We start from the raw sequence: 20,196 nt of genomic DNA, 5'->3' as shown, positions 1-20,196 counted from the left end.
AAATAAGAGTAATTGCAGCGAAATATAAAACAGTTAACTATTCTGAACTTAGAATAGGAGCGAATAAATATTTGCAGTATTTAAGGAGAAAGGTTAGGAATACTTGCAGTATTTAAAAGAAAGTTCGGGAATACTTGCATAAACAGAATTATTTAATTCAGCGATATGTTTATCGATTCTAAACTGAGAATAGGGAAAGCAATACTTGCATGATAAAATTTAAAATAAATATCACTTGAACAATAAGTGATGATAGAGATACTTGCCTCAATTGAGAATCCCTCTGATCTTTAACTAGTTGACATATCACTCAGTCCTGTCGCCTCTGTACTACCCTTGACGAGCTACTTGACCTTTCTTATCATTTACCTTCTTAGGTTATCTTTATCCCAAATCCACTTGTTTCAGTATTACACGGAATCAGGCTTCACTTCTACCATCTCTATCTGGCTTTGAACGTCTCATACTATATGCATTTATCACAAATAATACTATTCAATGAACTGACAATATATATATGACTAGTCTATACACTTATCCCTATCGTCTACCCGTCCGATAATAATAATATATAAGAATCACATCTCATTCAGATAGCATTCAAAAGACATGCTGACTCATTATTTGCATAATACATACACATAGGACAGGTAATCATATTATCCAGATAACACGTAATCATGTAATTCACGTAACATATAAGTTGAATCGTCAAAAGATAGGTCTCGATATGTTTAGAGTTGAAATTGGGTCAAAAAGAACATTTTATCAATCAATTACTGACTCAGGATGATTCGTGAAACAAACATCCTTTTAATATAAAAGAATTTAGGTCTTGAAAATATTTTTAATAGAAGCAGAATATTTTTCTGAGTCTAGAGGCGTTCGTTTCGTATTAAACGGACGAACGGTTGATTTATTATGAATTAAACAAGATTTAATTAATTAATAATTAATTATAAATAATTAATTATAATTAAACAATCCTTAATTATATTTTTAAATAATTATTTAAGAAAATCAAAGTCAAAAATAATTTTTTTATAATTTTTGGAGTTAAAACGAAGAAGTTACGATTTATTGAAAATTATGTGATTAATTATTGAAATAATTAATCACTTAATAAATAAATAACTAATAAATAATTAATAGATAATTATTTACTAATTTAAAATAAATAATCCCTAATTATTAGGATTAATCACAATTTATTACAAATATTTACAACTCATCGTTATTTATTTGATTAGATCGATTATTTACAAATAATCAATCAACTTAATTAACTGATACGTTATTTATCGAATAACTACGAATTACTCAAATTATAAATCAACTCAACGATTAATCACTCGTATAAATACGAGCTACACACTATTCTCGAATACTACCGAATTAATATATTAATATCGGAATTTAAATGATTCGTTAATCAATTAATTATCGGTATTTAATTATACAATACAAATAATTACCGCAATATTATTCGAATAACTATTGCTCGAATAATAACTCTAATTATCGAATCACTACTCGTAATATTAACTAATTATTAGATTATTAATTACCTCACTTAATTATTTTTAATCCTTATTTACTAATTAATTACCTACTTATTAATTAATTACCCAATTATTAATTAATTAGATAATTAATAAATAATTAGATAAATAATTAAATAATTAAGTAAATAAATAAATAAATAAATTCGAATTTATAATTTAATAAAATAATTTAGAAATTAATAATACTATTTTTTCAGAATTTAAAACTAATTTTTATTTAATATTTAGAATTTTTAAAATCTGATTTTGATTTACTAAAATATAAATAAATAATTAATAAATCAAAAACACAATTCAGGGAATTGGTTTCAGGTTTTGGGGATCAAACCCCGGGTCGAAACCGGGTTGGAAACCGGGTCGACTCCGGGTTATCGGGTCACGAAGAACATCACCGCGGCTCCGCCGCCGGTGATCGTTCCGACGAGAAAACACGGTCAAACGCCGTGATTCCAGACTGATTTCTTCTGTTTTCTCGTTCCACAGTAGTCCACAGCAGTCTCCCCCACCATCCACCTCCTTCCTCGTCGTCCCCGACATCGGGAAGCTTCAAGAACGCCGCCGCCGCGGCGGTTCTCCGGCGACGCGAAAACAGAACCCAACAGGCACAAAACCGGTGCCGTTCGAACGAGGATTCAACGATCTACACTCCTGTAACCTCCAAATCTTCCCAGAATCAACCAAATTAAAATCCCCAAATCGAGCATAAACCCTAAATTTATGAATTTATAAATTACCAATCCTCAGTTGATTTTGATGCTAAAATCAGATAGAACAGATTGAGGGCTTCACAACGGGTATTCATACTTGTGATTTGGTGTTCAATAACACCTCCAAAATTGACTTTGATTTTCAGAATTCTCCAAGAACACCAAGAACACATATTCAAGAAATTTTCAGAAATTAAAACCTTAATTACTACATGATATTGAACTCTATTTTTGAAGTATAATATACCGAATCGACCAGAAAAACATGCTCTACAACATGGAAGCATCAAATCACATCAACAACATCAAGAACAAAAATTCGTAATTTAATTATCAAATAATTCGAATATAAATAATTAAATAAGAAAATTACTGTGATTTCTGGAAAGAAACTGATGATTGATTCAGAAAGAAGATTTCGAGAGCTTCGTTTTGACTGCACGCCCGAATCGGAGTTCGATAACGCCTTCGTTCGTGTGTTTGATTCCCGGGAACGTATCGGTTTTCTCGGGTTTTCTCTGTATTTTCGGTATTTTAACTGGTTGTAAATGAATAAACGGAATAAACGAAATAAAAAAATAGGCTATTTATATTTATGGAATTTTGGATCGTTTTGGATCGTTTTGGATCATTAAATTAGTTGCTTAGCCGCTAAGTAATTGCAATAACGATCCGATTTGATATCAAAATTGGATAATTATCCAAACCGAGCTTTTTATAAAATACTTTATACGAAAATAATGTAATAATATCCCGTCTTTTGAAAATACGGGTTTCGTTGGTTCACCAAAATGATTATCGTATCGAAAAAAACTTGCGCCGGGCCGCGCACGGGTCAAACCGTAATCCGGATCGAAAAAGTCAAAACACGGAAAATGTCCGGAATTACCAGATTAGGTTAGGAAGGAGTTTTCGGAAGAGTTTCGGGTTGTAAAAACGTAAAAACGATTGAAGTCGGCTGATTCCCGGCTTTATAAAATAATTTTGTAATTATTCAGAAAATTATTAATAATTTCATAAATTATTATAAAATCATCTAACACTCCAAAAATTACCAGAAAAATACCTTAATTATCTATATTTTATTCTGGACATATTAAAATTAACATACTCATATTTTATTACATACAAACATCCAAATATTATTATCAAACACCAGATAATTCACCAAAAATTCATATAATATTCACATAATAATCATATATTGATATAAATAATTATACGATATTTCCCAGATGTTACATCCTTCCCCCCTTAAAAGGATTCTGTCCTCAGAATCACGCTAAGGAATAATATTAATATTTTTCAAGTATATAATTTTCATTTTCTCAGGTTAATCTCTCAACCTCCTAATTTTTCATAACTTTAACGTATAATACCAATCTTTCCTTTATAGCCTCTTGTTAATATCATATTTTATTTATTGCTTGCATAACTCAATTCAACTCTCCATCTCCTATATATATACTGGAGCTAACTTACTCCTTCCGAATATCTACAGATCAATGCCTTATGAATGCGCTGTATGGGTAACGGTGAAGCCAACTCACTTCTACTTATCATGTCTATTTACTACTTAGGAGGAACAACATAACACATCTTAATTCTCTTTTTCTTTCTAATTCTAGTAACTCGTGCTTACATGCATTTCCAATTCGCCTGCACTCGATGTCCATGTGGTAGCACATTTCTATTTCTTTTAACCCTTTCTCAACAACTTAATGGTATTCACTCTTTTATTTCTATTTGAAACATCTATTCTTTAATGGACCTTTCCTGTTTGTTCTTTACCTACACACAGGAGCTCATAACCAATTATAACCAGAATTCATATCTTTGAAGCTGAGAATCTAGCTGCTATTTCTCAATTCTTTGCAAGCATATCCTCAGTCGTTCGACTTAGTCTCTTCCTTAGTCCTTGAATTGATGAGGATGTTATCAATAAATACGATCACTCTATCTCAATACTCCTGGTACATTGTGTTCGCATAACCTTCAAACTTACAATTTCTGATAATCGACGCGTATCCTCATATATCTATTTTCTTTTCCATATTCATATTTCTGAGGTTTTCCCTTATTTATTATTTCGTCCCTATTGAGTTAGAGGATATGGGGTCTTTGTCACCAGCTTGACTCTATGCAGTAACCGACGAGAAATCCTCACCTCCTTCCTTGAGGTAATCTTGATAAAGCATTCATTCGAACCTCCGGAAATTTACTTTAGTTCTAAAGAATTCTCTTTTGAGATTCATTGTAACGCGCTTCTCCAATCGTTTGCCATTAATTTCTTTGTTTAATCATTCTTGTTTACACGCATTTCTTGAATGAAATTCCTATCTCCAACTATCGACGTTTCACTTTATTCTCCAATCGATTCTGGCCCAACTGACGTTTATACCTTGCGTATATCCTGGATTATTTTATAAACTTTCTTTATCCTCCTTTTGATTCCACTTCTTGTCTTGATTAGTTCTTTATTCTCATTATCTTCTTCATACATAACGAATTTCTTTTTCTTAGTAATATTACTCTGTTTATTATTGAATAGGTCATTCCTGGAATTCACACTGGAATGAAGGCTTTTATTTACACTATTTAAATTCTTACTAACAAAATTATCGAATTTCCTCGGTAGCTATTTTCTTAGCCTTACTTGACGTGTCACAAATCACGTGTTTGACTTCTCTTCATTGATTCTCATTTCTTTTCCTGAGTTCACATGCGGACTTCATCAATCTCCGTTGTTCATTGGATGTTTGAATTTGTGAGCTTTCCATTATTCTATAGCAACTTCTATTCAACCGCTTCAGATCTTGAAATATTCTTCTGGATCACACCTTACACCCGATTACAATAACATCACGTTAATTGAACTAGGCCTTTTTAATTTACAGTAACGCCATTACTTTTTCTCAAATTTCTATATCTTTCATTTCGGATCTGGAAATTATGTTAGAGCTTGACTCAATCTAATTGGAATCGATTTCCATTTAACTAACCATTAGTTGGCAAAGTGGATCAATCAACTCCTTTAAATGATCACTTAAACCAAGTGCTAACTAGCTAACTGGAATCAAAGACCAATTACATAAAGTCAGTTTGGTCATAACAACTTTCTCAAGAACCGAGATTGCAATTATCTGGAATGCTGACGAGAATGACCATATACTTCTTTGTTCTTAACTATAGGGTAATTTCTGAAAATTTGGGCAGCACTTCCCCTACACCATTGACTACCAGTCGGACTCAAGCCGACACCATTAATCAACCAAATCATCCACAATCATATACATCCACTTCCATCAACCAAATCATCAATTCCCACAATTCACCTTTGATCAGCATCTAACTAGTATAACATATCTCTTTTTAATTGGGATTGGATCTGAAACCCACAATGATTAATATAACCATACCTTTCTCAATTTTTTTTTTTTTATTACGAATTGTCCTTAATGAATTTAAGGTTTGATTTCATGATTTTGTTAATCTATTTCTGACCATTATTAATCGGTTTATATTTTAATAACTGCGCATGCTCTTCATTATTACCATTACAATCTGGTAGAAACTCAATTGTTAGATTATTATTTCTTGAAGAACACGTTCGAAGTCTGATTTTTTTATTTGACGACTAATATCTTTTCATGACGAAGGGATGCCTCGGGTATTAACCGCCTGTCTGAGTCATCGTTCAGAATTTCCTTGATCTTTGATCGTCGTCCCGATACTCGTTTACTTCGTCTGACACACACAACTCTGCTTCCTTATTTTGTAATAAATGTACGATTCACTAACCATTCATTTCGCGTCAAAATATACCATACTAACGAGATCCTGGCAACACGAACAACTCTCAGATTTGATGTCTTTGTCATGACCACGTTGTCAGTGTGTCCATTTTTTTTTCCTCGCTCGCAGATGTCCACCATTTATTGATTTGCAGTTGTCTCTATGTTCGTTGTATGGTTCCACGTATCATACTATTTCATTTCTTATGAAATCGTCAGAGAACAGACTTTACACAAAAAGGAAAGTCTGGGAATATGATTTTGATTAAACTCGGAATAAGGAATAACAATGCAACATCCGATTGAAAGAATTTGTAAATCAGAAAATTGAAGGAAGAAAATGAGTGAAGGATGAGACAACCATATTCATACTCAAGATGGCCAGTCTTTCATACTATATGGCATACAGCACATGATTAGGTGGCGTCCCACCCGACTCTTCGTCATTTCGACAAAGCGTCATATCATAACACTGTTGTCTCAATTGGGAATCAAGAATTTGAGAAAAGCAACAATTTAGGAGGGATACAAGAATGTTCTTTCGTTTCCGCCTCATATGATTTATCAATAGAAAAAGCTCATACATATTTAAATTCGAGAAGAACATATGTTATCATACTAAAAAAAAAAAAAGAATGTCAATGCCGATCACCTTCCACGCTTCATTTACGTATGCCTTCAGGATCGTGCGGATACAGGTTCACGATTCAAGTCACATCACTGCTTTGAAATGCTTCTTGGAAATGCCCTCACACCAAATGCTTCAATAATTTAATCTTAATCGCGTCATTCCGAAGTTAAAATCACAGCTTCAGATTTCATCTATGTCGTGTAAAATACCCATTGATCACGTAATGCCTCTATTCCATTGATAAAAACGATTCCTCTTCCACCATCTAGAAGATTCTGCCATTTCCTTCAATCATCCTTCATTCGTTCGATTCACGAATCTTGTTAAATTTTATTAATCTTATAAAGTGGGGAAATAATATTTTAATACGTTGATTCAATTATTGATTTTATTAAACAACGTTTACTTTCATTTTTCACAGCAACCTTGAACCTTCTTCCTGTTGATGGGTCTACTTGATCCTTCGGACTAATCAACACTACGTCTAATTCCATTCTTCTTTTCTTTTTTTAGGTCATTTTCTGTTCATAATAACAAGAACATAAATAGTAATTTGACAACCAATTTGTAAAACTCATTTCATACAAAAATCTTCTGAAAGTTAAGTAAGAAAATCTCATCTGCATCTCATTTTTAAAGTTTTAAAAATCAAATATTTGGTCGTCATTACTACATAAGTTACTTGTTATTGTCCTGATTTACCAATGAAATGTCTAATTAAAAGAATGCCCATATAAGGGTCTCTTCACTTTGGTACCTCTTCCATATTTCCTCGGATTCAGCTCGCACAGATTTCTCGCCGAAACTTCATTCACCGTCATAAATCATCTTATTCGCAATTCTATCGCAACGCTGACATGTAGTACTGTCTTTAACATTCTTGTCGTCGTTCTTGACGTTATGCTTACAACCACGCACGCAATTCGACGTTCTGTATGTGAATAGGGTCGCATCTTCTTGCTAATCTTACCTATATCTAGGAAGGTAAATATTATTCCTCATGCAGCTCCCGATAAGTGATAAGAATCTTCTCGCAACGGTGGTTCCTTCGAAACGCGCAACGTTAGTTCTTTATCAGCTTTCATCCACTGGTTTCCTTCGACGTGTAACTCGTCCTAATACCTAAGTCAACTCGTACTAAAGCTCACCTAGCATCTCTTTCACAAGTGCTCACAAAATCAATCGCATTTTCTTCAAAACCACATGAAAAGTAGGGTAACATACCCAGTGTCCGTCGATCCGTCGATTTCTCATTATTGTATGATCTGAGATTTCAATATACCTATGATGTTGTGATATTCGCCTTACACTTTCTCATCAATCCTATCTTACCAACTCCTTATCGGATCTGCTAACCCTAATTCGCACTCAACTCAATTTGTCCTGAATATGCCTAGGGACTTTCCTATCTTGTACGACCTATCATTCCTATCTTACTCTCACCTATTCTTATTTCAGTGACCAATAACCTGTAGCTCTGATACCAAACTGTAACGCCCCAAATCCGGGGTCAAGATTTGGTGTTACTAAACCATTATTACATAAAGTAAAGAAATAAATAAATAACCCCTTGAGTCCGGATCTTTTACAGGTCATGGTATGAAACAAGAATCTAACCTTCTACAACTCACTTCAACTATAATACAAGTATATATACCTTTGAACTAATGCTCTTGTCACATTCTTCTAACACCTTCAACCTCTCGCAACGGAAACTTCTCTAACTTCTGCTGTCTATCAAAGCTATTCACTTTAGTCCTTATCTGTTTCTGGCAGAAATAAGAATTGACAAAGCAAGAGTGAGCCAAAAAAAATGCCCAGCAAGTATATAATTTGAGTTTCAAATATTAATTTTGAAGAAAACTTCCAGACAAAATCTCTGAAATATTTTGAAGGGCGAAACACGAAATCATTTGAAGGATATATCTTGTTATCTTAAAATCAATTTGATTTGCATTACTATGAATCACTTAGGACATAATGACATTTTTGTAAGAACTTTAGAGATCGCGTGTTTTCCAAATAGCTTCTGGTATCATCTCATAATTGAGCAATGGATGCAATAACTATTCATAAAACGACGTTCAAGAAATTCCTAACTATTCAGTATCCATCATTATCGACTAAGTTTCCATAGACTTAGCCTGCTAAACCAGCCTGATAAGGATGGGTTGAATAATTAAGAAAATCCCAATTCATTCAAGATTCTAAATATCACTGAGCAACAAATGCTGCAGCAACACTCTGAACTTCGAATTCATTTATAAACACTGTAATTTCCCAAAACTGAGGGCTAAGAAAGAATAACTTTAACCCATAATCACATTTTACTTCAAGAGGGAATGCCATTAATGGCGATCAACAATAAATTGGACTGAACACTAGAAACCAACATATGCACTATAACCTGCTGATCAGTCAGGAGATAGTGCGGATCTATACCCAACTGCATAGACCCAACCAACATTAGGAGTACTCAGGCAACTATGGCCTAAAGGGTCCGGTCCATCTCCGGCCCATAGGATCCAGCTCATCACTGGTCCTTATATATATATATAGTAACCATCCAGTCCGTGGAGTATTTTGATGTCAAATCACTTTGGGTACTTGCTCAAGAGAGCCATCGATGATAAAGAAATAATAGTGAAAGGAACTTGTATAAATAAGAGTAATTGCAGCGAAATATAAAACAGTTAACTATTCTGAACTTAGAATAGGAGCGAATAAATATTTGCAGTATTTAAGGAGAAAGGTTAGGAATACTTGCAGTATTTAAAAGAAAGTTCGGGAATACTTGCATAAACAGAATTATTTAATTCAGCGATATGTTTATCGATTCTAAACTGAGAATAGGGAAAGCAATACTTGCATGATAAAATTTAAAATAAATATCACTTGAACAATAAGTGATGATAGAGATACTTGCCTCAATTGAGAATCCCTCTGATCTTTAACTAGTTGACATATCACTCAGTCCTGTCGCCTCTGTACTACCCTTGACGAGCTACTTGACCTTTCTTATCATTTACCTTCTTAGGTTATCTTTATCCCAAATCCACTTGTTTCAGTATTACACGGAATCAGGCTTCACTTCTACCATCTCTATCTGGCTTTGAACGTCTCATACTATATGCATTTATCACAAATAATACTATTCAATGAACTGACAATATATATATGACTAGTCTATACACTTATCCCTATCGTCTACCCGTCCGATAATAATAATATATAAGAATCACATCTCATTCAGATAGCATTCAAAAGACATGCTGACTCATTATTTGCATAATACATACACATAGGACAGGTAATCATATTATCCAGATAACACGTAATCATGTAATTCACGTAACATATAAGTTGAATCGTCAAAAGATAGGTCTCGATATGTTTAGAGTTGAAATTGGGTCAAAAAGAACATTTTATCAATCAATTACTGACTCAGGATGATTCGTGAAACAAACATCCTTTTAATATAAAAGAATTTAGGTCTTGAAAATATATTTAATAGAAGCAGAATATTTTTCTGAGTCTAGAGGCGTTCGTTTCGTATTAAACGGACGAACGGTTGATTTATTATGAATTAAACAAGATTTAATTAATTAATAATTAATTATAAATAATTAATTATAATTAAACAATCCTTAATTATATTTTTAAATAATTATTTAAGAAAATCAAAGTCAAAAATAATTTTTTTATAATTTTTGGAGTTAAAACGAAGAAGTTACGATTTATTGAAAATTATGTGATTAATTATTGAAATAATTAATCACTTAATAAATAAATAACTAATAAATAATTAATAGATAATTATTTACTAATTTAAAATAATTAATCCCTAATTATTAGGATTAATCACAATTTATTACAAATATTTACAACTCATCGTTATTTATTTGATTAGATCGATTATTTACAAATAATCAATCAACTTAATTAACTGATACGTTATTTATCGAATAACTACGAATTACTCAAATTATAAATCAACTCAACGATTAATCACTCGTATAAATACGAGCTACACACTATTCTCGAATACTACCGAATTAATATATTAATATCGGAATTTAAACGATTCGTTAATCAATTAATTATCGGTATTTAATTATACAATACAAATAATTACCGCAATATTATTCGAATAACTATTGCTCGAATAATAACTCTAATTATCGAATCACTACTCGTAATATTAACTAATTATTAGATTATTAATTACCTCACTTAATTATTTTTAATCCTTATTTACTAATTAATTACCTACTTATTAATTAATTACCCAATTATTAATTAATTAGATAATTAATAAATAATTAGATAAATAATTAAATAATTAAGTAAATAAATAAATAAATAAATTCGAATTTATAATTTAATAAAATAATTTAGAAATTAATAATACTATTTTTTCAGAATTTAAAACTAATTTTTATTTAATATTTAGAATTTTTAAAATCTGATTTTGATTTACTAAAATATAAATAAATAATTAATAAATCAAAAACACAATTCAGGGAATTGGTTTCAGGTTTTGGGGATCAAACCCCGGGTCGAAACCGGGTTGGAAACCGGGTCGACTCCGGGTTATCGGGTCACGAAGAACATCACCGCGGCTCCGCCGCCGGTGATCGTTCCGGCGAGAAAACACGGTCAAACGCCGTGATTCCAGACTGATTTCTTCTGTTTTCTCGTTCCACAGTAGTCCACAGCAGTCTCCCCCACCATCCACCTCCTTCCTCGTCGTCCCCGACATCGGGAAGCTTCAAGAACGCCGCCGCCGCGGCGGTTCTCCGGCGACGCGAAAACAGAACCCAACAGGCACAAAACCGGTGCCGTTCGAACGAGGATTCAACGATCTACACTCCTGTAACCTCCAAATCTTCCCAGAATCAACCAAATTAAAATCCCCAAATCGAGCATAAACCCTAAATTTATGAATTTATAAATTACCAATCCTCAGTTGATTTTGATGCTAAAATCAGATAGAACAGATTGAGGGCTTCACAACGGGTATTCATACTTGTGATTTGGTGTTCAATAACACCTCCAAAATTGACTTTGATTTTCAGAATTCTCCAAGAACACCAAGAACACATATTCAAGAAATTTTCAGAAATTAAAACCTTAATTACTACATGATATTGAACTCTATTTTTGAAGTATAATATACCAAATCGACCAGAAAAACATGCTCTACAACATGGAAGCATCAAATCACATCAACAACATCAAGAACAAAAATTCGTAATTTAATTATCAAATAATTCGAATATAAATAATTAAATAAGAAAATTACTGTGATTTCTGGAAAGAAACTGATGATTGATTCAGAAAGAAGATTTCGAGAGCTTCGTTTTGATATGCTGCACGCCCGAATCGGAGTTCGATAACGCCTTCGTTCGTGTGTTTGATTCCCGGGAACGTATCGGTTTTCTCGGGTTTTCTCTGTATTTTCGGTATTTTAACTGGTTGTAAATGAATAAACGGAATAAACGAAATAAAAAAAATAGGCTATTTATATTTATGGAATTTTGGATCGTTTTGGATCGTTTTGGATCGTTTTGGATCATTAAATTAGTTGCTTAGCCGCTAAGTAATTGCAATAACGATCCGATTTGATATCAAAATTAGATAATTATCCAAACCGAGCTTTTTATAAAATACTTTATACGAAAATAATGTAATAATATCCCGTCTTTTGAAAATACGGGTTTCGTTGGTTCACCAAAATGATTATCGTATCGAAAAAAACTTGCGCCGGGCCGCGCACGGGTCAAACCGTAATCCGGATCGAAAAAGTCAAAACACGGAAAATGTCCGGAATTACCAGATTAGGTTAGGAAGGAGTTTTCGGAAGAGTTTCGGGTTGTAAAAACGTAAAAACGATTGAAGTCGGCTGATTCCCGGCTTTATAAAATAATTTTGTAATTATTCATAAAATTATTAATAATTTCATAAATTATTATAAAATCATCTAACACTCCAAAAATTACCAGAAAAATACCTTAATTATCTATATTTTATTCTGGACATATTAAAATTAACATACTCACATTTTATTACATACAAACATCCAAATATTATTATCAAACACCAGATAATTCACCAAAAATTCATATAATATTCACATAATAATCATATATTGATATAAATAATTATACGATATTTCCCAGATGTTACACCCATATGATTATACTATCATTAAGATAAAAAAACCATTCCCCCTGTGCTTCTTCTATCATCCACTTCTCCGGCCATATCACTGTCTGAATATCTAGACAACTCATTGTTGTTGCTACCTCCAGTATAAAGTAAACCATAGCTTATTGTTCCCTTTAAGTAACGAAAAATTCGCTTCACAGCATTCCAATGCAAGACAGTGGGTCGTTCCATATAACGACTTACAACCCCAACTGCATAAGCAATATCTCGTCGGGTTGGACCAGATATCGCAGTCCTCCCACATCACTCTTGTATTCAGCGGAATCCACAGCTTTTCCACTCTCATCCTTATGCAGTTGAAGCGCTGGTTCCGTAGGATATTTTATGGGTTTACAATCTGTCATACCCCATTTCTCCAGCATTTTCTTGACGTAAGCTGACTGCTTCAACTGTATGTAATCATCCTCCTGAGTTACCTCGATTCCAAGGTAATGAGACAGCTTTCCTAAATCACTCATATCAAACTTCTTGCTCATTTCTTCTTTAAATTGTTTAATAAGAGAAACACTTGTACCTGTAACCAAAAGATCATCCACGTATACACCAATTATCAAATTCTCATCTCCTTCAGACTTTGTATAAACTGCATGTTCATGAGGGCATTTTGTGAATCCCATATTTTCCAAACACCCATTTAGTTTAGCATACCATGCAGGTGGAGCCTGACGCAAACCGTATAGTGCCTTGATCAGTTTGTACACCATATTTTCTCTTCCTTGTTTCACAAAGCCCTCCGGTTGCAATACATACACATCTTCCTTCAATTCTCCATTTAAGAACGCTGACTTCACATCCATGTGATGAACTTGCCAAGCATTTTTTGCTGCTAAAGCCAACAATAATCGAACTGTTTCCAATCGTGTGACAGGAGCAAACACTTCCTCAAAATCAATACCCTGCTTCTGTTCATATCCCTTCGCGACCAATCTGGCTTTATGTTTCAAAATTTCTCCATCTACATTCCTCTTTAATTTATAAACCCACTTTAGTCCAATTGGTTTTTGCCCAGGAGGCAATTCCACAAGCTTTCATGTATTGTTTCCCTCTATTGCTTTAATTTCACTCTGCATTGCGTCTTTCCAGGCTCTTTCTTTTGCAGCTTGACTGTATGTAGCAGGCTCCTCAATGCCCAGAAATAATAACTCCTCATCGAGTTCCACTTCTTCAGTATTTTCATAGATATCAGCAAGGGATCTATATCGACTAGGTGCACTGCTTGTGTCTGACTCCTCTGAACCATCTTCACTAGTATGTGACAATGTTGATGACCGAGCGCTTGTTTCTTCTGTCATGGTTTCTTCTGTGAACCCATCATTGATATCCTCAATCACAAATTCTGCTTGGGCCTTTAATTGCTTATCATTTGTATTTATCGTGCTTATATTATCCCAGTCCCATGACTTAGACTCAACAAACACCACATCTCTGCTTACAAATACCTTTTTCTTATCTGGACCGTACAGTCGATGCGCCTTTGTACTAGGCTCTATAGCCAAATAAACAACATACCTGCTGCGATCATCCAACTTCTTTGTCTGTAAACTAGGTATCTTCATGTATTCAGAGCAACCAAATACTCTAATATGCCTTATGTCAGGCTTAGAACCAGACCAGGCCTCATATGGTGTACAATTGGACAAGGCACGAGTGGGTAATCTATTTAGAATATAGACCGAGTGCCTTACTGCCTCACCCCAAAATTCTAAAGGGACTTGTTTCTCCTTTAAAAAACTTCTTTCCATTGCAACTATCGTCCTATTTCTCCACTCTACAACCCCGTTTTGCTGTGGCGAGTAAGGAGCGGTATAGTGTCTAAGAATCTCAGCTTCCTCACAATAATTAGTGAACTGTGATGAGCAAAACTCACCCCCTCTATCAGTATGAAATGCTTTGACCTTGTTCTCAGACTCATTCTCAACAAGAGTTTTGAATTTCTTAAATGACTCGAGGGCCTCATTTTTAGTAGTCAAAAAATATACCCACATAACGCGACTGAAATCATCAACTAATAGTAGAAAATACCTTTTACCGGATGGAGTGGGTGGTGAAATAGGTCTACAGATGTCACCATGGATCAGTTCAAGTATTTTGTTCGCCATGTAATTTGACTGACTTGGAAAAAGATTCCTGGTTTGTTTGGCCATCAGGCACCCCAACACACCTCCTTAGGGTGAACCAATTTCGGTAAGCCTATAGCCATGCTATTTCTTTCCATATGACTTGGTGCATCAAAATTAACATGACCCAAACGCGAGTGCCATAACCAGGAGTTCTCTTCTGTCTTTGTCAGTAGACACACACCTTGTGATTCTTCAAGCATAATTTTGTACAAGCGGTTTGCTGACCTCTTGACCTTCATCAATAGTCTATCATCACTGTCATACACCCACAAGTATTCTTCTTGCACTACCACCCTGTTCCCTTGTTCTGACATTTGTCCAAGACTTAAAATATTGCTACATAAAGTTGGGATATAAAATACAACATCAAACACCTTTTCCTCTCATGTTTTGCATTTGAATGAGATTGACCCCTTTCCTTTGATGCACACGGTTGATCTGTCCAAATTTCACTTAACCTGTCACATCTTCATCTAGTTTTGCAAATTTTGTTTAATCCCCGGTCATATGGTTGCTTGCACCATTGTCTAAATACCATATTTGGGACATCCTCTTTTTCTCATACGTTCTTTCTAACGTGGGTCTGATATTCTCTTCATTTAATAGCACCATATTGACCTTGTTGTCATTCACCTTAGCTAACAACAGAGCAGGCACGTCATCCTTGATTTGTGCCAAGTTGGCTTCAGGTCTTTGACTTTTCTCCCGTCGAGGTCGCTTGCACTCAGCTGCGTAATGGCCCAGTACGTTGCAATTAAAACACCTCACAGTGCTCCTATCACGACCAGTATTCTGATAACCTCGCATACCTCGCGCTTTGCTTCCTTCGGTAGAGTCCTTGTTGGCTTTCTTTATCCACTCCTCACGTGTAAGCAGGAGTTTCTCCTCGCCCCTTTCCCTCTTAGACTACTCCTCCTCTGTCAACAACAGCTTACCTTCACCAGTCTCCGTTTTACATTTCACCCTTTCCTCATATGCTTGTAATGACCCAATAGCCTCCTCAACTTACATCTTCTCAAGGTCTCCAAACTGCTCAATTGTTGAAGCTATTTGGAGAAATCTTGACGGAACAGCACAGAGTAATTTCTTAACCACATATGCTTCATCCATCTCCTCGCCCAGAGCTCGAATGGTAGACACAAGCCCATTCAATTCATGTAGATAGTTTCTAGCTGCTCACTTTCCTCCATACGGAGTATCTCAAATTCCGCTTTCAACGTCTGTATCCTAGCTTTCTTCACTCTGTCAGCTCCCTGACACATTAGTCTAATGGCTTCCCAGCCATCTTTGGCCGTTTTCTTCTCTGAGATTGACAGAAGCATTTCCTCAGGTATGCCTTGGTATATCATGGCCAAGGCAACCTTGTTCGTTTTCTCGTCAATCGCCGCCTTCGGATCACTCGGTTCCACAGCAGCCCATACACCTTGAGCCTGCATAAAAACCTTCATCTTCAACGCCCATACTGTGTAGTTACTTTTAGCAAGTACTGGATAAGTTAAACCGATCGACCTTGTCTTCCCCTTTCCCACATCAATTTACTGTTCTTTGTTGTGTGTATGGGAGCTCTGATACCAAATGTTGGAATCAAAAATGAATGACACACATGAAACCGTGAATGTATACTAAGAAAACAGAGCTGATATTCCTTGTCAACTTCAAACGTGAATACCAAAAGAGAATAAATAAAAGCTAACAATTATTATCTCCTAAAAACCAGCTACTGGACTCCTACTTCTACTCTACTACTGCAACACGATCCTACAGACTCTGAAGCTACTAATATGACCCATTCTTAGCTACACACGTAATACAACTAATTTATTAAAACAAAACAAACGGTAAAACCAAATTTAAATTACTACCAATATATTCTGGGCATAATGATGCATAATTATTTGCATTTAAAAGAGATAATAATTGGTGGACCTACATTAGTTACTGATTTGAACACATTAGCCTTTTTGATAAGTTTTACTGTGTTTATATTAAGATGCACCATAGACATATTACCCTTGTCTAGTAGTATCTTAAGGTAACAGATAGCCGGTCACCTATCTTGGTGTTACAGATAAGTTCACTTCAATGTCACAAGTTGGATCCTTGCCATTTAATTTCAGTTCCCACATTGAATATGCTTAAACTCCCATGGTCTTGCGGTGATCCCATCCCCTCTTTCAAGTTCAGAGTCTGGTTTTGAATTTGGGATACTATGAGTTCTATATATTTCCTTTTCCTATACTCAAGAGTTTTCTAATACATTGTCATAGACACTATAAGTTTATATATTCTTTTACTACCGGAATTCATTTGTATTTGCTCTTTTGTTGCTGAAACAGGTCGCCAACTAAAAGGTTTTGTTTTTATAGTTTAGAACGAGATCAAAAGATTGGTATGTGTGGTTCTCTATTGCTTGTCTTACTGCAGTATGATCGGAAGTCAAGTATTCCATTAATCAAGGAGTGTCTTAGTGCTTACATTTTTTGACTCTTACCCCTCCTGTACTTAAAAATATATAAACTACAAAAAAACCGTCTCCTTTATGCATTATTGTTTCTAGTTGTTTGCGCTCTGTTCTTCTTTCTCTCCCGATACTACATATAACTTTTGGGTATTCTTTGGTTGGTCTTCAATTATATATTTTGTGAAAGATTTAAGGAGTAATGTATGTCAAATGATAATTAAAATTCATTTTGCTATTGTTCTTTCTGGCGCCAGCAATTTCAAATTTATATAACGGAGGCAAGGTGATAGCGGGAGAATGTTTGTTGAGCATGTATGATCATGCAAATTCATAAAAACCAAATGAGGTTTAGAAATCATAATTATTTTATGAGCATCAGATTCAGAATCATGAACCAAGACAAGATTAGATTTCACATGCATCCTCACAGTTGTAACCAATTAGAGCAGTCATTATCATCAACGCGTTTGAATCTTCGGAACACAAATTAGAGCCCACAATTAGTTTGCTTTGTATACTTTGGTGCGTGTAATTTCATGCAGTGTATTTTCATGTTTCATATCATGAATGTTTAATTTAAATCCGTCCATTAATGTTTTGTTTCAAGTGGTTAGTGTAATTTTATTTAAGACCTACAGTCCTACTATTTTGAACATTTTTGACATTATATTTTATCCTATATATAATTGGAGTAAGGGGTTTGGTCGTGTTAAAGTGTACGTATAATATATTTATTTCATTTATGCTATTATACTAATAAGGGAGTTTTGATGGTATGATTTGGCCGATTCCTCGTAATAACATATTTATTTCATTTATTCTATTATACTATTATAATAGCTAATAATTTATATAACAAACTGAACTATAAATATATATTTTTAAAAGATATAAACTAATAATAGAAATTATTATATATATATATATATATAATACAAGCAAAAATTATCTTAATAAAAAAATTTAAGTAACAATTAAGAAATTATTTGTTAATCGGGTTAAAATAGTATCATTTTTTACAAAAAATTGAAATGTGTAATTTTGATTTAAAATATTTTTGAATAGATAATTTCATTTTTATGTTATAAAATAAGAAACACATGTAGATTATATTTAGATATAAAAATTACATGTGTTTTGATTCTTTTAAAAAATTCAGAGTACATCCAAGACTATAAAACATAAAAACGAGAAAGAAATTGATAGGGAATAAAATAAATCCTGACTGCGTATTTAATATCGCATAATTATACCCGGTTTGGGCTACAAATAAAGCCCATTCGAAGGGGCCTAAAATCATGAATATTAATTCATTTCGTAGCTAATTAATAGGGGTGAAATCAGCTCACAAGTAAAGTCCAAGTAATAAAAAATTCCTTGGAGATTGGCATCCAAGAAACCTTATAGGACAAGTAATCAATTTCCTGCATTCCAGGACTCCAAAGTCCACTCTAAATTTGAGACTTGACCACCAAGCCCCTAACCCTAATCCAATTCAAGGCATCCCATGCCTATATAAGGGGCCTCACCCCACAAATCAGAACTACGTTTTTTGACTTGATCCTTGGCACACAGTAAGGTACGTAGGCATCTTGTGAAGGCAGATTAAGTCACGAAACACGAGAGCAGTCAAATAGAGCTTTGCTCACAAATATTAGCAATAAATACACCATAGTTTCTTATTCATAACATTAGGCGCCGTATGTGGGAAAGTATAACGACAACCATGGTGAACACACAGAGCAAAAGCAACGCCCCAGAAAGAACACGGGCTGGGACGACCCAAGCAATCTTATCGGTGGTGGAGATACCCACGCACTCAACATATGCCTCCACGAAAGGAAGGATTTGAGCAGGAGCATCTGAAGCCCAGCCACAAGGGACGTATCCCCCGGCTTCCCAAGGGACGAATCCCCAATTTCAACAGCTACATGCACTTGTGAACCCTCAACCCGTTGGGTATGAGTACTCAACGATTATGACCACCAATCCCCCTTATGGGATGCCCCTATAACCTGAGGTTGGAGGAAGTGGACACTCTAACCGGAGTGAAGCACAAGGGCGGACGCCCCAATATATATATCGATTGGCTCCTATCCCAGAGGGTTGAGGTGTTCTCTGAACCCTAATCTGATAGAGACTCCGAATCATCGGACGACGAGATCGCTCCAAGGAGGAGGCGTGCTGGTAAAGAACCAATGCCTATTACCAATCAGCGGCCCAGAAGCAATCAAAGGACGAATCCCCAAGATGTTCAGGAGAGGATCAGGGCTCATAAAGCTAAGATCCAAAGGCTGAAGCGCGATCTGAAGGCGCACCTGACCTTAAGACCTCCACTTGCTGCGAGGCAAAGAGATTTTCCTTCAATCATAGACCTGGATGGTCCAATACCAAGAAGGGTTGTTGCCACAAGGGCTGATCCAAAGAGATCCTGATGATCCAAACCCACCATTCACTGAAGAGCTAATGAATGCCCTTATTTCAAGGAAGTTTAAGATGCCCACTATCAAAGCATATGATGGTATTGGCGACCCAGCTAATCATGTTAGGACGTTCTCTAACGCCCTGTTGTTATAGCCCGTGAACGACGCTATTAAGTGTCAGGCCTTTCTTCAAACCTAGGCGGGTATGGCTCGAAGATGGTACAGCCGTCTACCCCCAAACTTGATTGGATCTTTTAAGGATTT

At 34.8% G+C, this 20,196-nt stretch overlaps 1 protein-coding gene across 1 annotated transcript; it reads right to left on the bottom strand.

The window, feature by feature from the left end:
- Positions 1–15,071: 15,071 nt before the first annotated feature.
- Positions 15,072–15,855, bottom strand: LOC141718511 (uncharacterized). The gene is made up of 2 exons (XM_074520893.1): positions 15,584–15,855; positions 15,072–15,384 (listed from the first exon to the last, which is right to left on the bottom strand). The coding sequence occupies exons 1-2, from the start codon at positions 15,853–15,855 to the stop codon at positions 15,072–15,074; spliced, it is 585 nt and encodes a 194-aa protein (XP_074376994.1).
- Positions 15,856–20,196: the final 4,341 nt, after the last annotated feature.

The sequence above is a fragment of the Apium graveolens genome, chromosome 4 (assembly GCF_009905375.1).
Source record: "Apium graveolens cultivar Ventura chromosome 4, ASM990537v1, whole genome shotgun sequence".
NCBI lineage: Eukaryota > Viridiplantae > Streptophyta > Magnoliopsida > Apiales > Apiaceae > Apium > Apium graveolens.
The sequence above is the reverse complement of the archived record's forward strand: the minus strand, read 5'-3'. Positions and strand labels throughout refer to the sequence as shown.